Genomic DNA, 22629 nt, shown 5'->3' with positions numbered 1-22629 from the left:
GGAATAGAAATTTAGACTACGAAATACCTCAGAGACAGACCTGTGTGCATAGGAAAATTTAATATCCAATAAAGATCAATGGAGAAAGTTAGACTGAATGCTGGGGAAACTGGATCATGAAACGGAGAAAAATCAAACTGCATCTCACAGAAGTGGACTCTAGATGGATGAGCCTACATAAAGTTAAAACTGAAATTAATAGAATTTTTTCTATTAATTGTAGTGTAATTTCTTTGTGAACTTGAACAGGGTAGGTCTTTATCTTAAAATTTCAAAAGCAAAAAGTTAAAGTAAAAAATGATGAATTACATATTTTTGTTCAATGAAGGGCACCACATTAAAGGTTAAAAAGCAACAAAATGGGAAAATGTTTGTATATTTAAGAACTGACAGAGTTAGTATCACAAAGTGCAAAGAACTCCGTAAAATCAACAATGAAAAGGAAGCAAGGCCAGTGAAACAATGGGAAAGACACATTAAAAACAGTTTATCAAAGAGGAAACACAGAAGTCCAACAGGAGTTGAAGATAATCTCAAACTCATTAATAATCAGAAATAAGCAAATTAAAACATAATGCCCCTGTATACTTATTGACCAGGAAAAAACCTGAAGTTTGATAATGTCAAGTCATGGCCAGAATGTGGAGATGAGACAGCCCTGATGCTTGGGCGTATAGATGCTGGTGAGCTACCTGGCACTACTTAGTCCCATAGAGAAAATGCAGAGTCAACACATAAAGAATAAATTAAAATTAAAAAAAGTAACCAGTAATTCTGTTCTGGGGTTATCCATCAATCCCATGAAATCTTCCCCACACCCCCTCAAGCTCATTGAAGGATATGTTGGAGGTTGCTCACTGGTGTTCCCTAGTGATGCCATGCAGATGGACAGATGTGGGGAGTCTGTCCCTGGGAGAGTGGGAATGCAGACCAGGAAGAATCACGCAGCAGTGAGAAGCAAACGCCTAGATGCTATAACAACCTGGGTGAATCTGAAAGACATACTGCTGAGTGCAAAAAGGACAACATGAACTCTGTAAACTGGTATGAACTCTATACCATGGTATCATTTAAGAAAAATATACATATACATATAGAGAATAGCACTTCAACATGTACATTGCCATATGTAAAATAGATGAGCAGTGCAAGTTGGATGCATTAAGCAGGGCACCCAAAGCCGGTGCTCTGGGACAACCCAGAGGGATGGGATGGGGAGGGAGGTAGGAGGGGGCTTCAGGATGAGGGAGGCACATGTATACCGGTAGCCGATTCATGTTGATGTATGGCAAGAACCATCACAATATTGTAATTATTTGCCAAATAAAACAAATTAATTTAAAAAACGGTATCATTTAAGAAAAATATACATGTACTCACTGAAAACAAAACTCATTTTACATGAGCCCATAAAAACAAAAGGATAAAAAATTTTAAATAGTTGCCCAGGTAAGGAAGGGAAATCAGTATAAAAGGAAGGAAGGAAAGAGAAGAAAAAGAAAGGCGGAAGGAAGAGAAAATATTTAACAGAAACCTCTGACTCTGCTTTGATTTATGTGTTAGCCAGAGCCAGAAAAGCCCTTCATAACAGCACAGGTACTTACATGACTAAACAATGAGGAGGTTTTGTCCTTCGAATTTCCCCACCCTTTATACCTAATATTTGTAAAACTCAAAGCATGTACCACAGACAAACTTGGTTGTTGTAAATTCTTTCAGCCATTACAAAGCACCATTTATAACAGGTTGTGCTGGATTTTTCTCAGCACTCAACTTGAGATTTCTACGGATATGGGTTGCTTGGGTTATAAATTATTAAACCAACACCAGCTGGGCTTTATCTCAAATAGCACTAATCTGAATTGAAAGTAAGTCAGCTTATCACCATCAGACGTCTTAATTAACATTCCGATAGCAATCAGTGACTCGGTTCACCATTGCTTTAGAAAATATTTATACAAACCTTTCTGAAGGCATTTGACACAGACTTAGAGAACTCGAACAATTTTATGAAGAGCGTAAACCCCAGTTTTGTCCATCAAAAGGGCCATTGGTCAATGCCAACGGCATCACAAAGTCTTGTATCTGCTAAGCACATGGCAGGCATTCACTAATTAACCAATGGTCAGTTGACCAATGGTTGGCTGACTAATGTCAGCACTGGTCCATCCTTGTGTTTGGAAGTTCTCTTTCTGCTTTGTTTCAAAATGTATACAGATAGCATTTCAGATGTATACTTTCTCCCGAAGCCACCTGTTCAGCAGTCTTCTTTTAAATTCTTCCAGTCTGCAAGGAGGTCTGGTTTTCTTCACTCAACCTCTTAGCCCAAGTAGACTCCCACCCCTCACTGCCTCAGGCTCACACTAACTGGGTATCACTCCTTTTACATACACACATCCCTAGCAAAAGTTGCTTTCTCAATCCAGATAACATCATCTCGGTAGCAGGTCTGTGTCACTGCTCCCGACAGTGACAGCAGCCAGCTTCCTCAGGGAATTAAAAGGGTAGATGCCTCCAGGCCTTTGAATTAGTGCAAATTTGACATCTGCCGACCTTAGGAGAATACATCTGGCTTAATTGAGCAGGGAAGTGATGCTGGCAGAAAAAGATTAAAATGCTCAGGGTAATGGCAGCCTGTTTTTCTTTCCTCGTTCTCTGCTGAATCCACACTAAAGCCACCTGTGACTTGTCCAAATCGAGTGAGGTTTCTCACACCAGAGATACTGATGGATCCTTGCACGGCTTTAAGCAAGCAGCTGCCAAGAGCTCTCTCTCTTCTCTGAGACAAGTGCGTTTGTCAAGTCTCAGAGATCATCTCATGTGTGCTGTTGCCCTGCTCAGTAAACAAAATGAGCATAATAACTTAAGAAAGTTTTATGGGCTGCACATTTTTTTTTTAATTTAGTGGACTTACTTATTTTAAAAAATGCATGAGACAGGATGCTCAGGGCCGGTGCACTGGGATGACCCTGAGGGATGGGATGGGTAGGGAGGTGGAAGGGGGATTCAGGATGGGGAACACATGTACATTCATGGCTGATTCATGTCAATGTATGGCAAAACCACTACAATATTGTAAAGTAATTAGCCTCCAATGAAAATAAATAAATTTTTTTAATGTCATCTGACTTTTCAATATTGACCATCACAATAAATTTGATTCAAACCTTTCATTCACCATCAGGTGCTCACCCTGTGGACCAGCCACAGGGATAGCTGGCTGATCCAAAGACTGATAGAGATGCAAGAGATGCAGGTTTGATCCCTGGGTCGGGAAGATCCCCTGAAGAAGGGAATGGCAACCCACTCCAGTATTTTTGCCTGGAGAATCCCCATGGACAGAGAAGCCTGGTGGGCTCTAGTCCATGGGGTCACAAAGAGTCAGATATGACTGAGTATGCATGTACACAAGCACAGGAAGACAAGGAAGAAGGAGGAGAAGAGGGTCAAGGGAAAGGAGAAGGATAGGGGACAGGAGATGGGCAGAGGTGCATAAAGAGGGATCGTGTTATAGGAGCACCAGAGCAATTATTAGGCAGTTAAGGTCTAAACTCAGAAGACCCAGCATGAATCCCAACTTTGCCCCTTATTAGCTCTGTGACCTTAGGCAAGTTTCTTAGTCTCTCTGCTTCTTTATCTGAGAACAGAGGATGACGATAATTACCTCAGAAAATTGCTGCGAGGATTAAACACTAAACACAAAGCACTTATTCTGTACCAGGCACTGAGTTAAATGCCTCACCTACATTAATTCAGTCTTGGCATGGCCTTCTGAGTTAGGTGTGTGCTGATGTAACAAATGACCACAGACGTGGCTTAAAGCAACACACATTTATTATCATACATTTTAAGAGATCAGAAGTCCTAAAATCAGAGCATTAGCAGGACTGCATTACTCCTGGAAGCTCTGGGTGGAAGAATCTATTTCTTGTTTATTCCTTGTCTCTTTCCAGGTTCTATAGGCTGCCTGCATGCTCATGGTCCCTTCCCAGCCATCGCTCCCAAGTCTGCTTCTGTTTCTGGTCTCCTTTTCTGATGCTGATCCTCCTGCCTCCCTATTAGGACCCTCGTGATTACACTGGCTCATTCAGATAATCCAGGGTAACCACCCCCACCTCAAGATCCTCACCTTAATCATACCTGCTGCTGCTGCCAAGTCACTTCAGTCGTGTGCAACTCTGTGTGACCCCAGAGATGGCAGCCCACCAGGCTCCCCCGTCCCTGGGATTCTCCAGGCAAGAACAGGGGAATGGGTTGCCCTTTCCTTCTTCTAATGCATGAAAGTGAAAAGTGGAAGTGAAGTCGCTCAGTCGTGTCTGACTCTTAGCGACCCCATGGACTGCAGCCCACCAGGCTCCTCCGTCCATGGGATTTTCCAGGCAAGAGTACTGGAGTGGGTTGCCATTGTCTTCTCCTTAATCATACCTACAAAGTCCCTTTTAGCACCTGAGGCAGAATATTCACACATGCTACTGATTGGGACGGGGCATCTTTGAGGAGCCATTCTGTCTCCCACAGATAGGACTATTGTCAGCATTTAACAAATGGGAAATTGACACAGGAAGAGATTAAGTAACTTGCCCCAGGTCATGCTTTTTCTCCTAACATGTTCCTGCCTCTCAGTGGGTTAATGTTTAGCATGTGGGACAGTACCCTGCACAGGGAGCACGAAGTTGGGTTAACGCTTATTGTCTTCAGTTGTCTTGAAGGTTGAATAGACAATAAGTGGCTCAGTTTCAATTCAAGGGCACCAACATCAAAATCAGGGTGGCCCTTGGCTGGTCTGGGAGTCCCAAGGAGTGCCTTGGTCCCCATACATATATGGAAGCTGGGCTCCTCTCCCTCCAGCCATGGGTCTGAAGCAAGCGGCCTGGGTCCTCATATGCATGCAGGACAAGGTTACAAAGAGCACCCAACGTAACAAGCAGTTGGGAGACAAAGGTATTCAAGGGAATTCTAACTGGGAAAAAACATGTTCCACAAACTACTAAAACACGGCCAATTCTAGCCTGCTACGTGTGTGCTCAGTCACGTCTGACTCTTTGTGACTCCATGGTCTGTAGCCCTCCAAGCTCCTCAGTCCATGGGATTTCCCAGGCAAGGATACTGGAGTGGGTTGACATTTCTTTCTCCAGGGGATTTTCCCAACAAAGGGACTGAACCTGCATCTCCTGCATTGGCAGGTAGATTCTTTACCACCGAGCCACCTGGGAAGCCCCACTGGGAAACCAAACCTAGCATCATTTTGCATATTTGTTCAATAGAAGAAGTGATGGTTTTTGGTGCTGTGATTTGAATGAAACAAGGGATGCTGGAAGAGCAAAAACCGCTTTGGCCTGCAAAGCGGGGCACTTACCACTGCAGGTCCCCTGCTTGTTGTAAAACCCATTGCCACAGCTGCTCTCACAGCCACCCTCTCTTAGCACGTGGAGGGGGTCTCTGCAGGCCAGGCAGTGCTTCTCTGTGGGACCCCAGCAGGCGGCACAGGACTCGTGGCAGGCTGTAGGAAGAACCCAGAGTAGAAAAGACTGACTACAATTTTTCTTTCAAAGGCTTTAGAATTTATAAGGAGGATGTTGGAACCTTCAGTCCTAAACCACTAGGCACATATATGCACTGCAGGAGAAAAAAACCACCCCCCACCAAAAAATAAAAGAAAAACATTTCCTGTTGGCCAGAGGCATAACTTTCGTAAATTACTGCTAAGAGAACTGGAACAGGAAACCAGAGGCTTTTGAATAATGGGAATCACAGGGAATGGAATCATAATTTTCTAGACAAATACGGTCTGTCTAGTGAAATTAGAAGGCCCTCCATCACCTTGCCTTCAAAACCACACAACAAAATGTCAAACTAGATAACTGCACTCAACCTCCAACATGTCGAGCATCCGCTTATGAGGGATGCCATGCACTCTTGAGAGTCCCTTGGACTGCAAGAAGATCCAACCAGTCCATTCTAAAGGAGATCAGTCCTGGGTGTTCACTGGAAGGACTGATGTTGAGGCTGAAACTCCAATACTTTGGCCACCTGATGCGAAGAGCTGACTCATTTGAAAAGACCCTGATGCTGGGAAAGATTGAGGGTGGGAGGAGAAGGGAACGACAGAGGATGAGATGGTTGAATGGCATCACCGACTTGATAGGCATGAGTTTGGGTGGACTCCGGGAGTTGGTGATGGACAGGGAGACCTGGCATGCTGTGGTTCATGGGGTCACAAGGATTCAGACACGATGGAGTGACTGAACTGATTCTGATGCACTCTTACCCTTGAATAGACTTTGAAAGATCCAGTACTGCTTGACTTCTGTTGGTCCTTCCTGCCCTTTCCATCTCTCCCCCACCCCAGCTATCCCACCCTCGTCTTCCCTCACAACTCTTACAGCTCAGCCTCTGGTTTCCCCATAGCATCTGCTCTAAACTTGTATCTTGAGGACTCACAAAGCCTGCCTTTCCCTTATACCTTAGATTTTTAACTATATGTTGTTTCTAGACCAGAGTTATTCCTTTAAGGTATGACCATCTCCTCCTTTTCCAGCATTTGATTGTTTTATTACTATTCATTCTTGCTCTTCATCTTAGGTCTATAAAGAGAGGTCTATTCCGAATGACTGAATATATTCAGAGTTGGCACACTGTCTGTAGGGCTAACATCATCCATCCTTCTGTTAGTGTATGGGCTGTGTGCTTAGTTTCATCCGACTCTTTGCAACCACATGGACTGTAGCCTGCCAGGCTCCTCTGTCCATGGGGATTTTCCAGGCAAGAATACTGGAGTGGATTGCCATGTCCTCCTCCAGGGGATCTTCCCAACCCAGGGATCGAACCCAGATCTCCTGCATTACATGTGGATTCTTTACCATCTGAGCCACCAGGAAGACAAGTATACTGGACTGATTAGCCTATCCCTTCTTCAAGGGATCTTCCTGACCCAGGGATCGAACTGGGGTCTCCTGCACTGCAGGTGGATTCTTAACCCACTGAGCTACCAGGGAAGCCCCTGTTAGTGTATCCTGATTTTCAAAATGTTTTCTTTACAATGGAGCACAACCTATTTTTCAGAGATATTCATTCTGACCAGAATTGGCAGAGAGAATGCTTTTGCTGGTCACAGGTGACTTGAGAGCTATACCTAAGTAACTTAATTAGGCATCCCTTTGGAATCAGAAGAAAGGAGGCCTACATGGCAAATCTCAAGACCTAGTCCTCTCAGTTCTAAAGTGCAAAGAAAGGCTTTAATTTCAGACAACTTTTCTCTCCAAAAGACTAAGCTGCTGCTGCTGCTAAGTCGCCTCAGTCATGTCCGACTCTGTGCGACCCCATAGACAGCAGCCCACCAGGCTCCCCCGTCCCTGGGATTTTCCAGGCAAGAACACTGGAGTGGGTTGCCATTGCCTTCTCCAATGCATGAAAGTGAAAAGTGAAAGTGAAGTCGCTCAGTCGTGTCCAACTCTTCGGGACCCCATGGACTGCAGCCTACCAGGCTCCTCTGTCCATGGGATTTTCCAGGCAAGAGTACTGGAGTGGGGTGCCATTGCCTTCTCCGCGATCAACTATACTCTAATATAAAATTAAAAGTTAAAAAAAAAAGAACAACAGTAGTGGGAGTGCAAGGGACTGACAGAAGGAAGATCTGAAGAATGAAACGTGGCGAGCCATGGAGAGAGCCAGAGAGCAGCAGCAACAAAGGAAAAGGGAAGGAGCTTGGGGGTTCAAGGAACTGGAGGCTCCTCTTGTGACTGGACCTGGTGGACGTCTTGGGGTACAGTGGGGAATAGAGGGCACAGTGACCTGATTCATGGCCAGAGGGGTAGGCAGAAGCCCTATCAAACTTGATCTCAGAGACCATGGAAAGAAATTAGGATGTTTAGCCTAACTGTGATGTGAGTCAAGAATGGGCTTAAATAGGATAGACACAAGCCCTGCTTGAGATGTTTAAAAGTTCTCTTTGGATGTCATGAAGAGAGGGCTTAAGGACTTGTATGCTGCAGGGAGACGAGCATGGAGCTGACTATTCTGGTCCAGGTAAGAGATGAGAGTGGCAGCTGGAAAGCAAAACTGGACAAAGTTTACTTACTTGTCATCTGACTTCCTCACTAGGGAGCTCCCTCACCATAAGGTCCATAGGGGCAGAGTCCATACCCTTTTGTCAACTCGGTTGAGCACACTGCTTGGTACTCTACAAACTCCTCTTACACTTGCCACCTTATTTACAAATGGTGCATGAAAACACTGCTTGTGTTGAGATAAGCCACTGATGCTACTTAAAACCAAATACTTGGATGCAAAGATCCCAGTAGCAAATTCTACCCTGAATGCACATGAAAATTTTCATTCATTTATTCAACTACTCTCAACAGCTGATTGCAGTCACTATCTGAAGTGTCTATCAATGTTAAGGGCTTCTGTCTTACTGAGGAAATGGAGTTGATTCAAAGCTGTTACCCAAACAAACAAACAAAAATCCAACTGCATTTCTAAGAAGGCATGCCATGCTAATCTATCAATGTTCATCAGAAGCACCTACCACATGCAAGGTGAAGGACTAGTCTAGAGGGCCTTCCCAGCTGCCACAGGTAGGCCAGCGCACCAGGGAGTAAGTCCCCAGGGCATGATGGGGAGTGAGGTGAAAAAGACAACAGGGGTCAGATCACGAGTGTCAGGCAGGCAGAAGTAAAGGACCTTGGATATCATCCCCTTAAAAGTTTTAATCAGGGCAGAGGAATTGATCAGTTTTGCTTTTTAGAGTATTAACTTTGCAGTGGGGAGAGGAGAGGGTGATTAGCTCAAGACATCTTTAAGGAATGAAATCATCCTTGTCCCAGAAGTGAGGAGGAGATGCGAGATGAAAGGGCAATTCCCAGTTGTTTCAGGGACTGTCTGATGGCAGTACATTATATCAGCTGCACTGGCAGTTGAAACATTACAAATACTTCCAACCTGTTTGGTAAATGGTACCCTCCCTGATACTCTGTCTTCAGCCCTGGGGACACTGCAGACACCATCTCCAACGATGAAAGGTCTGACATAGGAGAGGGTCTTGGGTCTCCGCTCCTTCTGACCAGTCTGATCTTTGCCATACCGCTTGTTAATAATTTTAATATTACCACCCATGCTGCCAGTGAGGACAGGGGTCAAAAGATGAGCAGGATGGAGGCCCTGGACTTAGGGATGGCACTCAGCCCTGTCACACACTGAGACCTACCTAACCTTTCACCCTGCCTGCTGTTACCTCCCTCCACCATACCAGCTCTATGGAGCAGAGACCCTAAGCAGACCATGTGATGATCAAGGGTCTGGATGCCCCACACCACACAGGACTGACCCAGCCAGCAATGCCTCTGGCTCCTTCCATGGTCCCTGAATATAATCTTGCATACATCTGAGAGGTGTCCTAAAGTGTCACTATGTCTATGATGCTTTGCTGAACTTGTCCAGACAAAGCCAGTTACTCCTTCCTCTAGGTTCCTGCAGCCCTTTGTACATGCCTCTCCTGCTACTTACCGACTGTGCATGCATGCTAAGCTGCTTCAGTCTGACTCTTAGCAACCCTATGGACTATAGCCCACCAGGCTCCTCTGTCCATGGAATTCTACAGGCAAGAATACTGGAGTGTGCAGCCATGCCCTCCTCCAGGGCAATCTTCTGGACCCAGGGATTGAACCCGCCTCTCTTACGTCTCCTGCATTGGCAGGTAGGTTCTTTACTGAATCACTACCTGGGAAGCCCATGCTGGATCTATCTACATTTAGAGCCAAATGTGATGCTGGACCTTCTCTTTTTTCCCATCTCATAAAAAAAAAAAAAAAAAAAAAAAAAAAAAGGCATGTTCCACAGCCAGGCAGGACAGCAGAAGGGATTTTTATTTTAACACAGGACTATGCTGAGCTGTCATTTCTTTCCTTTTTTTTTTGAGTTGTCATTTCTCATAATGACATACTCCCACTGTGTTTTGCAATTGATTTCTAATTTCTAACACTGAACATATGCTACTGCAGATAATCTCTCCTTGCAGGCTTATTTTACATGGAGCTTTTATTTCATTTGGGTTATTATGAAAAATAAAAGGTCAGTCCCTGACTTTTCACCATAATTTCTCTTAGTGATACATGTTTAGCTCACCCAGCGTTTGAAGTGTATACTGTGATGATAAATTAAAACAGAGGACGAATAACAGAAAGCCATCATCTTATCTCACATGCAGAAGATAATTAATTTTGGAAAGCCCCTGACTCTTTCAGAGAATAACAAGACATGTGTTAGCTTGCCGAGCAATTCCTTTCAAAATGAAAGGGAATGAAATACTCTTCTTTTTGGCAACTCTCTATTGAAACCCTACTCTAAAAATAACAAACTTCTTTTCATATTTGATAATTTTGAAATAGAAGGTTGTAAAAAAAAAATTCAACCTGTGCTACTCAAAGAATAAAATGCAGCCCTTTCCCAAGGAAATGTTAAAATACTTCCTAGGGACTGCTTCTTGTTTTCCAGGAAGCCTTAAAAGACCCCAGGTAGTGGACACAGATCCTTGTTCCCTCAGCCTTCAAGTTTAAACTGCCCCCCAGGAAAAAGAAGGAATCTTGGATTCTCATCATTCCATGGACTTCTGGAATGTCTCCCGTCCATAACCAGAAAATAAGCACGCTTGGTTAGTGGCCCTTTTAAAGTCATCACTGAGGGTGCAGTTCAGATTTCCAAATTGCCAAGAAGTTTTCACTCTCAACTACATGAAGCAGCCTAAACTCCAGGCATAAGCAAGACACCACAGACAAGGTAAAGTCCTTCATTCTGGTCCTTATCCACATTGTGGCCACTGCTAACTATCCTTCATGACTCACACATGACTAGGAAGGACCTGCCAAGTTTTAAAGTTTATCAGGAGGCAGTGAGTAAATTTCTAGTAAGACACTCTTGTTGGATGAAAAAAATTTTCCCATCTTAAACTCAACTTCACTGGCCCTTGCTTTCCTCATCTGTAAAGTGGGAATAATAATATTTGTTGTACTTAACTCAAGGGGATATGGCGAGGTGATGTACATGAGAAAGCAGAGGACACTGAATGTGATCCTATGAGTGGCACACCCTATGGGATCGCACAAATCTCATTTCATCTGGTGCCCAAAGCAAAGTAATTATAAAGGGAGCAAATTAAAATGTAACACAAGGCAGAAAGGGTAAGGATGAAAAAGACTACGGGAAAGGAAGGTTCACTTAGAAAGGGAGCAAAAAGAAATAACAGAGCCCACAGGGATTCCTCCAGCAATTACATAAAGGAGCTCCAGTCTTGCCCAGAGGCTGCCTACTATAGAGCTCTTTCCTTGTAATTGCTACAAAATATTAACAAAAACCCTTTGGAAACTGATTGAGAACAGCTCTGTGATGCTCACAGTGAAGCCCAGATGCTGGGCAAACTGTGCTCTCTTCCTCCACCGCAGCCACACCTGAGGCCAAGGCTACTAGTCTAAGAAGGACGGACAATGGACGCCAGACAAATTTAAAAGGAGGGTGTCCTCTGAGTCACTACCATTCGTGATCCTTTTACTTCCACCTGCTTCTGGCCCCTACCAAGCTGGTCTCTGCCCTCGACCTTCCTCCCTGTACCACCAGAAGCTTTAACACCTGACGTTGCAATGCCTGGTCTCCATGTATTCTGAAAACCCATATGTACTTGAGGGAGTTCATAATAGAAAAATAAAAACAAATGAAAACATCTTCACTCTCTCAAATAGATGGAGATGTGAAAACGACCAGGAGAGCAGCAACTAGATGCAAAGGATTGGATGTACACATAGAAACATGTATGCATCTTAGAAACAGGGTTCAGTGAGGGAAAGAAAGTCATCCATGGCAACAAAGGTGCAAGTCTAGGGTGTGTGCTCAGTTGCCTCTGACTCATTGCAACCCCATGGACTGTAGCCTGCCAGGCTCCTCTGTCCATGGGATTTTCCAGGCAAGAATACTTGAGTTGGTTGCCATTTCCTCATGTAGGGGATCTTCCTGACCCAGGGGTCAAACCTGTATCTCCTGCAGGAGGATTCTCTACCACTGAGCCATGGGGAAGCCCCTCCCACTCTGGGGAAGAATGGTGATAATTGAGGAGGTTGCGCTTATGCTGGGAATGGGAGTGTGTGGGCAATCTCTTTCCTTTCCTTTTAATTGTGTGGTAAACCTAAAATGGCTCTAAGAATTTCTAAAGTCTTTAAAATTTAAGAAAAAAAGGAAAAGAATGAAATGTCCTTCTGTTAATATGTATGACAAACCTAGACAGTGTATTAAAAAGCAGAGGCATTACTTTGCCAAAAAAGGACCGTCTAGTCAAAGCTATGGTTTTTCCAGTAGTCATGTATGGCTGTCAGAGTTGGACTATAAAGAAAGCTGAGTGCTGAAGAATTGATGCTTTTGAACTGTGGTGTTAGAAAAGACTCTTGAGAGTCCCTTGGACTGCAAGGAGATCCAACCAGTCCATCCTAAAGGAAATCAGTCCTGAATATTCACTGGAAGGACTAATGCTGAAGCTGAAACTCCAATCCTTTGGTCACCTGATGTGAATAGTCAACTCATTGGAAAAGACCCTGATGCTGGGAAAGATTGAGGGCAGGAGGAGAAGGGGGCAACAGAGGATGAGATGGTTGGATGGCATCACAGACTCAATGGACATGAGTTACAGTGAATTCCCGGAGATAGTCAAGGACAGGGAAGACTAGTGTGCTGTAGTCCATGGGTTGCAAAGAGTCGGACAGGACTTAGCAACTGAACAACAACAATAACATGTATGAATATTTAAAATATGTGCATACAAAACAGTAAGAGCACATGCATACAACAAATCCACATTAAATCGCATTAGAATAGTTAAGTGGGGAAGGGAAGTGGAGACAGGTAATGGGAAGAAAAGGAATAAACAGGAAGATAGATAAGGAGGAGAATAGCCTGGCACAGGCTAATGATGAAAAGGGGCCATGAGTGGATAAGAATGACTAATTCAACTTCCTTCATATAAATCTCCAAAATAAGTATAAATAAGTTAATAAACAAGATTACATTAAAAAATTTTAAAAAAATTTTTTTGACCATACCTTAGGGCATGTAGGATCTTAGTTCCCTGACCAGCAATCAAATCTATGAACCTTGCATTGGAAGCTCGGAGTCTTACCCACTGGACTGCCAGGGAAGTCCCAAGATTACATTTTGATAAATCAAACTGACAAATGTAATTAGAATTGTAATGCCTAGTGTTGACAGAGGTAGTGGGAGATAAGCACTTTCATGCCTTTCTAGGAGGAGTGCAAATGAAAACTTCTTTAAAAGAGAGTAATATGTTAATATGTATCAAAAGATTAAATATGTGCATATCTATACTTGGACCCATTGTCTAATAATTTACTTTAATCAAATATATTTGAGTCTGTGCTTAGTTACTCAGACATGTCCAACTCTTTGCGACCCCATGGAATGCAGCCCTCCAGGCTCCTCTGTCCATGGGATTCTCCAGGCAAGAATACTGGAGTGGGTTGCCATGCCTTCCTCCAGGGAATCTTCCTAATCCAGGGATTGAACTCAGCTGCTCCGCATTGCAGGCAGATTCTTTAACCACAATTCTATTAAAAATATTTACATTGTGGTTATTTATGATAATAGAAAAATTAGGAAGAAATGTCAAACAACAGAGGATTAGCTCAATGAATTCTTGCAGAGCCACAGATCAAAAGTTATACAACAGGTTTCAAAAGACACTGTAGAAGGATGACAAATAACATGGGAAAAGCAGGTGATAAAACTATATAGATAGTGTGACTTTACTTTTGAAAAAATAAATTCATCTGTATGTGTGTGTGTGCACAACACACAAAAACTACATAAATTAGGAAGGCATTCACCAAATTACTAACAGCCATGATTTGGGAGAGCTTGAGTCAGGGGTTTTCACAGATTTTATGCACCTTGAATTTTACTGACTTTATTAGATGAATTCATTTGGTGCTTACAGAAAAAAATTACTAAAAGAGAAAAAAAAAGCCTGCAGTCATTTCCTCTAAGGCACAAGCTGGGTAAATAGGTAGTTAATCTATTAACCACATTCATGATACAGCTGAATGATTCACCCATCTTGGGTAACGTATTTATATTTTTAGCAGGGTCTTCCATAGACAGAGAGCTTGAATGGAAGGAGCAACTTTCCAGCTGAAGGAGGCTTCGGCAAATCCACATGGAGAGAGATTTACAAGCAGGCTGGCTCTTCAAAGGCACATAAGTCAGAGGATGAAGGCAGACATTCCTTTCACCAGTAACACTTCTCAGGTTATCTTTTCTGTCTGCTGCCCCTATACCTGTCCTTCTAAATCTACAACCCAGCACACCCTGAAGATTTTCAAATGCAGTGACCACCTACGCTGGACTTGACAGCCAAAGGGAATTCTCAGATTGCACTCATCCACGGTGACCGCTGGCAACCGTGAACTCCCTGGGGTTTTCTTCAGCCTGTGTAAATTAAATGGATATTGATTTTTCTAGCAATACCTTGAGTCTACTTGTCTATAAAAACTAAACAGCCAAAGGAGGGACCCACCAGCCCATATCAAGCTTTCAATGGTGCCCAGACTTCCTGGCCACACTTGCACAGCCTGCTCGGAACTGGGTGGCGATTAGCATGGAGGCACTGGGTTACCTGTGGGTGGCATAAAAAGGGAGGGGAGGGCGGAACATGGAGGGTGCTGGTGGTGGGGGACGGGGAAGAGAGAGAAGGAATGTACAAACATATGCCGTACAGTCTAGCTGAAATAACTGAGAACCCTAGGAACTGGGCAGAAAGCCAGAAAACTTGTCATTACTTTGTAATCCATAGCTGAAATATTTGAGGGTTCAGATGTGTCAGGAAGAATGGGATCTGTCTGGAAGATAAACTCCCTTGTACTTGCAGCGAGCTTTCTCTGCTGGTATGTGATACGTCTGTTCCATCATCTGTCTTTGGCCTGCACAGCAAAGTCCTATAAGCAGCACAGACAAATGCCAAACACAGTCTGTTGAAGCCTGATAGAGCAGAGGTCCCAGGCAAAGTACCACCAGCTGCTTTTTCCTTCCTCTCTCAATTTATCATTTACAAGAATGTACAGAGAGGGAGGGGATTTGGAATACCACTGTCATCTGCTTCACTGGGTCTAGCTTACTCAGGAAAAGAACATTCTAGAAGGACAATCCTATTGCCGTCCCTTCTGAGTGGCTTAAAATACCTCATGGATACCAACCAAGTTCCAGGGACAAGTTTTTATTTTTTTTTTTTAAAGAATTACCGTTTCAACTAGAGGCCAGTATCACTGATGAACATAGATGCAAAAATCCTCAATAAAATTCTAGAAAACAGAATCCAACAACATATTAAAAAGATTATACATCATGACCAAGTGGGATTTATCCCAGGGATGCAAGGATTCTTCAATGTTCACAAAGCAATCAATGTGATTCACCATATTAACAAATTAAAAGATAAAAACCATATGATTATCTCAGTAGGTGCAGAGAAAGCCTTTGACAAAATTCAACACTCATTTATGATAAAAAAATCTCCAGAAAGCAGGCATAGAAGGAATACACCTCAACATAATAAAAGCCATATACAACAAACCTACAGCAAATATTATCCTCAATGGTGAAAAATTGAAAGCATTTCTTCCAAAATCTCAAGAGTCAGACACGACTAAGTGACTGAACTGAACTGAACTTCCAAAATCAGGAACAAGACAAGGGTGCCCACTCTCACCACTACTATTCAACATAGTTTTGGAAGTCCTAGCCACAGCAATCAGAAAAGAAAAAGAAATAAAAGGAAACATATTGGAAAAGAAGAAGTAAAACTCTCACTGTTTGCAGGTGACATGATCCTCTATATAGAAAACCCTAAAGGCACCACCAGAAAATTACTAGAGCTAATAAATGCATACAGTAAAGTTGCAGGATACAAAATTAATACACATAAATCCCTTGCATTCCTATACACTAACAATGAGAAAATAGAAAGAGAAATTAAGGAAACAATCCCATTTACCATTGCAACGAAAAGAATAAAATGCTGAGGAGTAAATTTACCTAAAAAAACAAAAGACTTATATGTAGAAAACTATAGAACACTGAAGAAAGAAATCAAAGATGACACAAATAGATGGAGAAATATACCATATTCCTGGACTGGAAGAATCAATATAGTGAAAATGAGTATACTACCCAAAGCAATCTAGAGATTAAATGCAATCCCTATCAAGCTACCAATGGTATTAGTCACAGAATTAGAGCAAATAATTTCACAATTTGTATGGAAACACAAAAAACCCTGAATAGCAAAAGCAATCTTGAAAAAGAAGAATGGAACTGGAGGAATCTATCTGCCTGACTTCAGACTATACTACAAAGCTACAGTCATCAAGACAGTATGGTACTGGCACAAAGACAGAAATACAGGTCAATGGAACAAAACAGAAAGCCCAGAGATAAATCCGCGCACCTATGGACACCTTATCTTTGCCAAAGAGGGCAAAAATATACACTGGAGAAAAGACAATGTCTTTAACAAGTGGTGCTGGGAAAACTGGTCAACCACCTGTAAAAGTATGAAACCAGACCACTTTTTAACACCATACACAAAAATAAACTCTACATGGATTAAAGACCCAAATGTAAGACCAGAAGCTATAAAACTCTTAGAGGAAAACATAGGCAGAACACTCTCTGACATGAATCACAGCAAGATCATCTATGACCCACCTCCCAGAGTAATGGAAATAAAAACAAAAATAAACAAATAGGACCTCATTGAACGTAAAGGCTTTTGCACAATGAAGGAACCTATAAGCAAGGGGAAAAGGCAGCCTTCAGAATAGGAGAAAATAACAGCAAACAAAGCAGCTGACAAAGAATTAATCTCCAAAATACACAAGCAGTTCATGCAGCTCAATACCAGAAAAATAAATGACCCAATTAAAAAATGGGCCAAAGAACCAAACAGACATTTCTCCAAAGAAGACATACAGATGGCTAACAAACACATGAAAAGATGCTCAACATCACTCATTATCAGAGAAATGCAAATCAAAACCACAGTGAGGTACCATCTCATGCCAGTCAGAATGGCTGCCATCAAAAAGTCTACAAACAATAAATGCTGGAGAGGGTGTGGAGAAAAGGGAACCCTCTTACACACCCTTTCCTTAAAAAACTGAAAATAGAGCTGCCATACGACCCAGCAATCCCACTGCTAGGCATACACACCAAGGAAACCAGAACTGAAAGAGACACATGTACCCCAATGTTCATTGCAGCACTGTTTACAACAGCTAGGACATAGAAGCAACCTAGATGTCCATTGGCAGAAAAATGGATAAGGAAGTTGTGGTACATATATACAATAAAATGCTACTCAGCTCTAAAAAAACACATTTGAGTCAGTTCTAGTGATGTAGATGAAACTGGAGCCTATTATACAGAGTGAAGTAAGCCAGAAAGAGAAATACCAATACAGTATGCTATGCTATTATGCTATGCTATGCTAAGTCACTTCAGTCATGTCTGACTTTGTGTGACCCCATAGACAGCAGCCCACCAGGCTCCCCTGTCCCTGAGATTCTCCAGGCAAGAACACTGGAGTGGGTCCAATACAGTATATTAATGCATATATATAGAATTTAGAAAGATGGTAATTACAACCCTATATGCAAGACAGCAAAAGAGACACAGATATAAAGAATAGACTTTTGGACTCTGTGGGAGAAGACGAGGGTGGGATGATTTGAGAGAATAGCATTGAAACATGTATATTACCATATGTAAAATAGATGACCAGTCAAACATGAAACAAGGCCCTCAAACCTGGTGCAGTGGGACAACCCAGAGGGATGGGATGGGGAGGGATGGGGGAGAGGGGTTCGGGACAGAGGGACACATGTACCCCCATGGATGACTCATGTCAATGTATGGCAAAAACCACCACAATATTGTAAAGTAATTAGCCTCCAATCAAAATAAATAATTTTAAAAAATAAAGAAATATCATGAGACATTGGGGGAAAAAAAAAAGCCATATGTAAAATAGATGACCAGTGCCAGTTCAATGAATGAAGCAGGGAACTCAAAGCTGGTGCTCTGGGACAACCCAGAGGGATGGGATGGGGAGGGAGGTAAGAGGGAGGTTCAGGATAGTGGGGCACATGTACACCCATGGCCGATTCATGTCGATGTATGGCAAAAACCACCACAATATTATAAAGTAATTAGCCTCCAATTAAAATAAATTAATTAATTAAACAAAAAGAATCACCATTTCAGCACTCACAAGGCACCCAGTTATCTTAGAGAAGAGTCAAATAAAGACAAGAAAAAGAGGGGTGGGGAAAAAATAAGATTCTGTAATTTTCCTGAGGCCATGCCTAGTTAGAAACTGCTGACAGGGAGTAAATAATAGAAGCTAAATGGAAGTCAGGTTACCAGGAAGCCAGAGTCTAGGCATGCCTGTACACTCTTCTATTTTCTCCTCTGTGCAGTGGTTTAAAAACTTTTTTTTTTCAATCAAAAATTGTTGCAAAGTGTCTTATATGTACCTAGCATTGTGGGGAATTCAGAAGGATAAGATCTGCCCTTGCCTCAATAATCACTCACTTTCTACAATAGACTTTTAAACTGTATAGCACTGAAAGAAATGGATTCATATAGTGGTAACTATTTGAAGCAATGTATTTACTTATTTAATGACACTCTGCTCCAGTTGAGAACCTAATCCTGAACCATAGCGTGTTTTTTTCTCACTTCACTGCAGTCTCCTAGTGCCTGGGACATGGAAGAGCCTCAGCAAATACTTGTTGCATAAACAGAGTGGAGGAGACGGGACTATCACTTGAAGCAGTGTATATATATCCTTACAAGACATTCAGCAGCTACGTGAGAAATCATAATTGCTGTAGAATACCAGATGTTTGAACATGCATATGATGTTCCCAGTTGGTGCTAGAGGTAAAGAACCCACCTGCCAATGCAGGAAAAGTAAGAAACACAGGTTCGATCCCTGGGTTGGAAAGATCCCCTGGAGGAGGGCATGGCAACCCACTCCAGTATTCTTGACTGGAGTATCCCATGCATAGAGGAGCCTGGAGCACTACAAGCCATAGGGTTGCAAAGAGTTGGACACAACTGAAGTGACTTAGCAAGCATGCACTGGCCACATACCATGTGTCAGTCATAATATATTTACATTTTCAAACATCTTTTCTAACCTTCATATTAATGGCTTAAAGTAAATATTAACCCCATTTTATAGCTGAGAAAACTGAGGCTCAAGGTGCTTAAATGACTTGCCCAAACATACAGAAAAAAGGGGTAGCGTTGAGATTCAAAATGATGCCCTCACACAAACCTAAAAACTGTTCAGTTGCTTGATTCTTTAAGTTTCAAAATCTAAGACCACACAACAATCCTATATAGAATGAGTTACATAGGTTTCTATGTTAGTGTTTTTTTCACATCTCTTCAAAGCAGCAGCTAACCCTGCCTTGATTGCCAGCTCACTACAGGCAAACATGGAGCCTTATTTATCTTCATATTCTCTAGATCTCGAGCAGTAGTCAACAGAGGATAAATGGGGTTGGGGACAAAGAACAGGAAAGACGGACAATGGAAAGCAGAAATCCAAGTCTCCAAATATACATGGAGGGTTTCCAGGTGCCAGCTGTCATCCTAATTGACACATGTGAATTCACTCATTTAATCCACACAACAATGCTGTGTGGTAGACATTACTGCCTCCGCTTTCAGTTCAGTTCAGTTCAGTCGCTCAGTCATGTCTGACTCCTTGCGACCCCATGAATCACAGCACACCAGGCCTCCCTGTCCATTACCAACTCCCGGAGTTCACCCAGACTCACGTCCATCAAGTCAGTGATGCCATCCAGCCATCTCATCCTCTGTCATCCCCTTCTCCTCTTGCCCCCAATCCCTCCCAGCATCAGGGTCTTTTCCAATGAGTCAACTCTTCGCATGAGGTGGCCAAAGTACTGGAGTTTCAGCTTTAGCATCAGTCCTTCTAAAGAAATCCCAGGGCTGATCTCCTTTAGAATGGACTGGTTGGATCTCCTTGCAGTCCAAGGGACTCTCAAGTCTTCTCCAACACCACGGTTCAAAAGCATCAATTCTTTGGTGCTCAGCCTTCTTCACAGTCCAACTCTCACATCCATACATGACCACAGGAAAAACCATAGCCTTGACTAGACGAACCTTTGTTGGCAAAGTAATGTCTCTGCTTTTGAATATGCTATCTAGGTTGGACATAACTTTCCTTTCAAGGAGTAAGTGTCTTTTAATTTCATGGCTGCAGTCACCATCTGCAGTGATTTTGGAGCCCCAAAAAATAAAGTCTGACACTGTTTCCACTGTTTCCCCATCTATTTCCCATGAAGTGATGGGACCAGTTAGCCACAAGCAATTGAAACACAGAGTTAAAGAACAGGCTGTTTGAAGCAGATCGGAATCCCGGTGGTTTGTCTCCACTTGAGCAAGGTGTTACCCTCCCTCCCATCTCTGGGTCTGCAGAGTGAAGGCAGCACCTGCCAGGGGCACACACAGCTCCATCCTCCAACCTTGTGATACATATTGAAAAATGGGCTAAATTCTACTCTTTCTCTACTCAGAGTCAACAGTCTTGAGCTATTCATTTCAAACTAATCTTCTATGGGGTGTGTTAATGTAGTTGTTCTAACTTCTTGTGGGCTCTTATATCTATGATCTATGTGCACAGTTTAACAGTCCCACCAGAGTGAGACAGAAGTTGATTGAAAAGAGGGGTGACACAGACAAGAAAGAATGTTCTTAGGACAGGCAAGCTCAGTCTGGATCCAGATTTAGATTGAATACCAAGGTTTTTAAGAAGAGGTAATGAAACTACCACTCTGGTACAAAGAAGACAGTAAGTCTAGGACAAGCGGTACCCAACAGCCATGGTGGAAGGGTACAAGGCCACGTGCCATAGAGGGGGGGCAAACAACATCCATACAGGGGTCAAGCTTGACCATGTGGTCAGGGTTAAGAGATGGGCTGTTAATTCCTGGAAATGGGTCACAACAGGACAAGCGGCAGGAACCACAGTAGAAACTCAATACTAGGACCTGATGTCCATGGGGTCAAAAAGGAATGTTAGACCAGATCTAGTTGGCACCAAAAGAAGTAAAGGGGTTAAGGCAGATGCCTGAGTGCCACAGCTAAAGGGTGAGTTCTGGGCATCAGGAGGGTGATTACTCCTTGGCCCTCTCTGCTGTGGGACAGAGACAACTTCCAGATTGTCTATCTCCAATTTAGATGGATATAAAGCCTGGGTGGTGTTGAGCCTTCAGGTAAAGTGATCAAAGCATTAAACTCTCAAGTTGAAGCACTGACTGGTGGGGGACACAAAATGTGATTTATAATTATGTTATTCAGTTTAATCAAGCACAAGATTATAACAATAATGTGAATATATGTACACATGTACATGTTTATAGGCATATGAGTATATGTGTGTCTATACCACAAAACTAAAGGGAAAAGAAACAATGATAAAAGCCCCTAAGGATGTGGTTCTCAGGTAGGACTCAGGCCCTTCTTTTACCTCCCTCTGGTTTACTTTCTCGACTCTTTTCTTGAAGAGTCATGGGTCTATGTGCCTCTTAGGTCTGCCTCGAATTTCTCATTCTGTCTCATATTCTACATGATGAGTATGAATATTAATCAGCTAATTTCTGGTAATGAGTTCCCTCAGCACATGTTCACTTTCTTTTGCTTTTGATGGGTCAATAAAGTGGCAATTAATGCCAGCCAGAACATAAATGATTCTGGCACAAGGAGTCAATCCAGAAAAACCATAAAATGGCAGGCTTCATTTTGAAAAGTTTAGCACTTTCTGAATGAGCACTGGTTGATCAACTTCTAAGGTCGGTGGTGAAAAAACACCCAAAATGGTGCAAAGCACAAATATTGCAAAAAAAAAAAAAAATTCTGATAATGAGAAAGTTTATTTGGAAAGATTATTTGGGCAATCTTACCATCAAACGAGTATATGGAAATTGATCACAAGTTTAGCCTTAATTTTTTAAGATCGTTCTCTTTCTTCTCTCTCTCCTCTTGCTTTCTTTTTTCTTCTCATTTTATGCATAAAAATGCAACCAGGCTGAACTAAAGCAAATTGGTTTAATTCCCTGGAGGGAGCATGAACAAATTTTCCCAGCAACTTTCTACTAAGGCATTTGTGTATGGGCATGTGGATGGAATGTGGAAGCAGCCAGCTACGTAAACCAGTAATCAAATGAAACATTACCCATTTCAAAGTGCCCTGAAACCGCATTAACAACACCAATTAAAACACTGGGCTTGGGAGGAAGGAAAGTGGCCAAAAAAAGAAAAACGTGAACATGTATGTGGGACATTTGGCCAGGGTGGAGGAGGTATGGGGGGAAAATAAAATCTAGAGGGAGTTACTTCCCTTTCAAAGGCAAATCTGTTGCAAGAGTGCTAGCAGGAGGTCTCTTTGATGGGATAGAAGAAAGGAATAAAGAAGACATTCAATAATTTCATCAAATTGAAATTTCAGCAGTTTACCTAAATTGCCGAACCATTAGACACTTAAAA

The 22629-nt window shown here is 42.5% G+C and overlaps 1 protein-coding gene across 1 annotated transcript in view; it reads right to left on the bottom strand.

Annotated features, from left to right (window-relative positions):
- FRAS1 (Fraser extracellular matrix complex subunit 1) overlaps window positions 1-22629 on the bottom strand; it is a 330441-nt gene that overhangs the window by 255000 nt on the left and 52812 nt on the right. Inside the window, exon 14 of the mRNA XM_055587421.1 lies at window positions 5357-5500. Coding sequence (XP_055443396.1) covers window positions 5357-5500 — 144 coding nt within the window. The remainder of the gene's footprint in view (window positions 1-5356; window positions 5501-22629) is intronic.

Source organism: Bubalus kerabau, chromosome 7, assembly GCF_029407905.1.
Source record: "Bubalus kerabau isolate K-KA32 ecotype Philippines breed swamp buffalo chromosome 7, PCC_UOA_SB_1v2, whole genome shotgun sequence".
Classification (NCBI taxonomy): Eukaryota; Metazoa; Chordata; class Mammalia; order Artiodactyla; family Bovidae; genus Bubalus; species Bubalus kerabau.
Note: the sequence above shows the minus strand (reverse complement) of the source record. Positions and strands in the feature narration are given on the sequence as shown.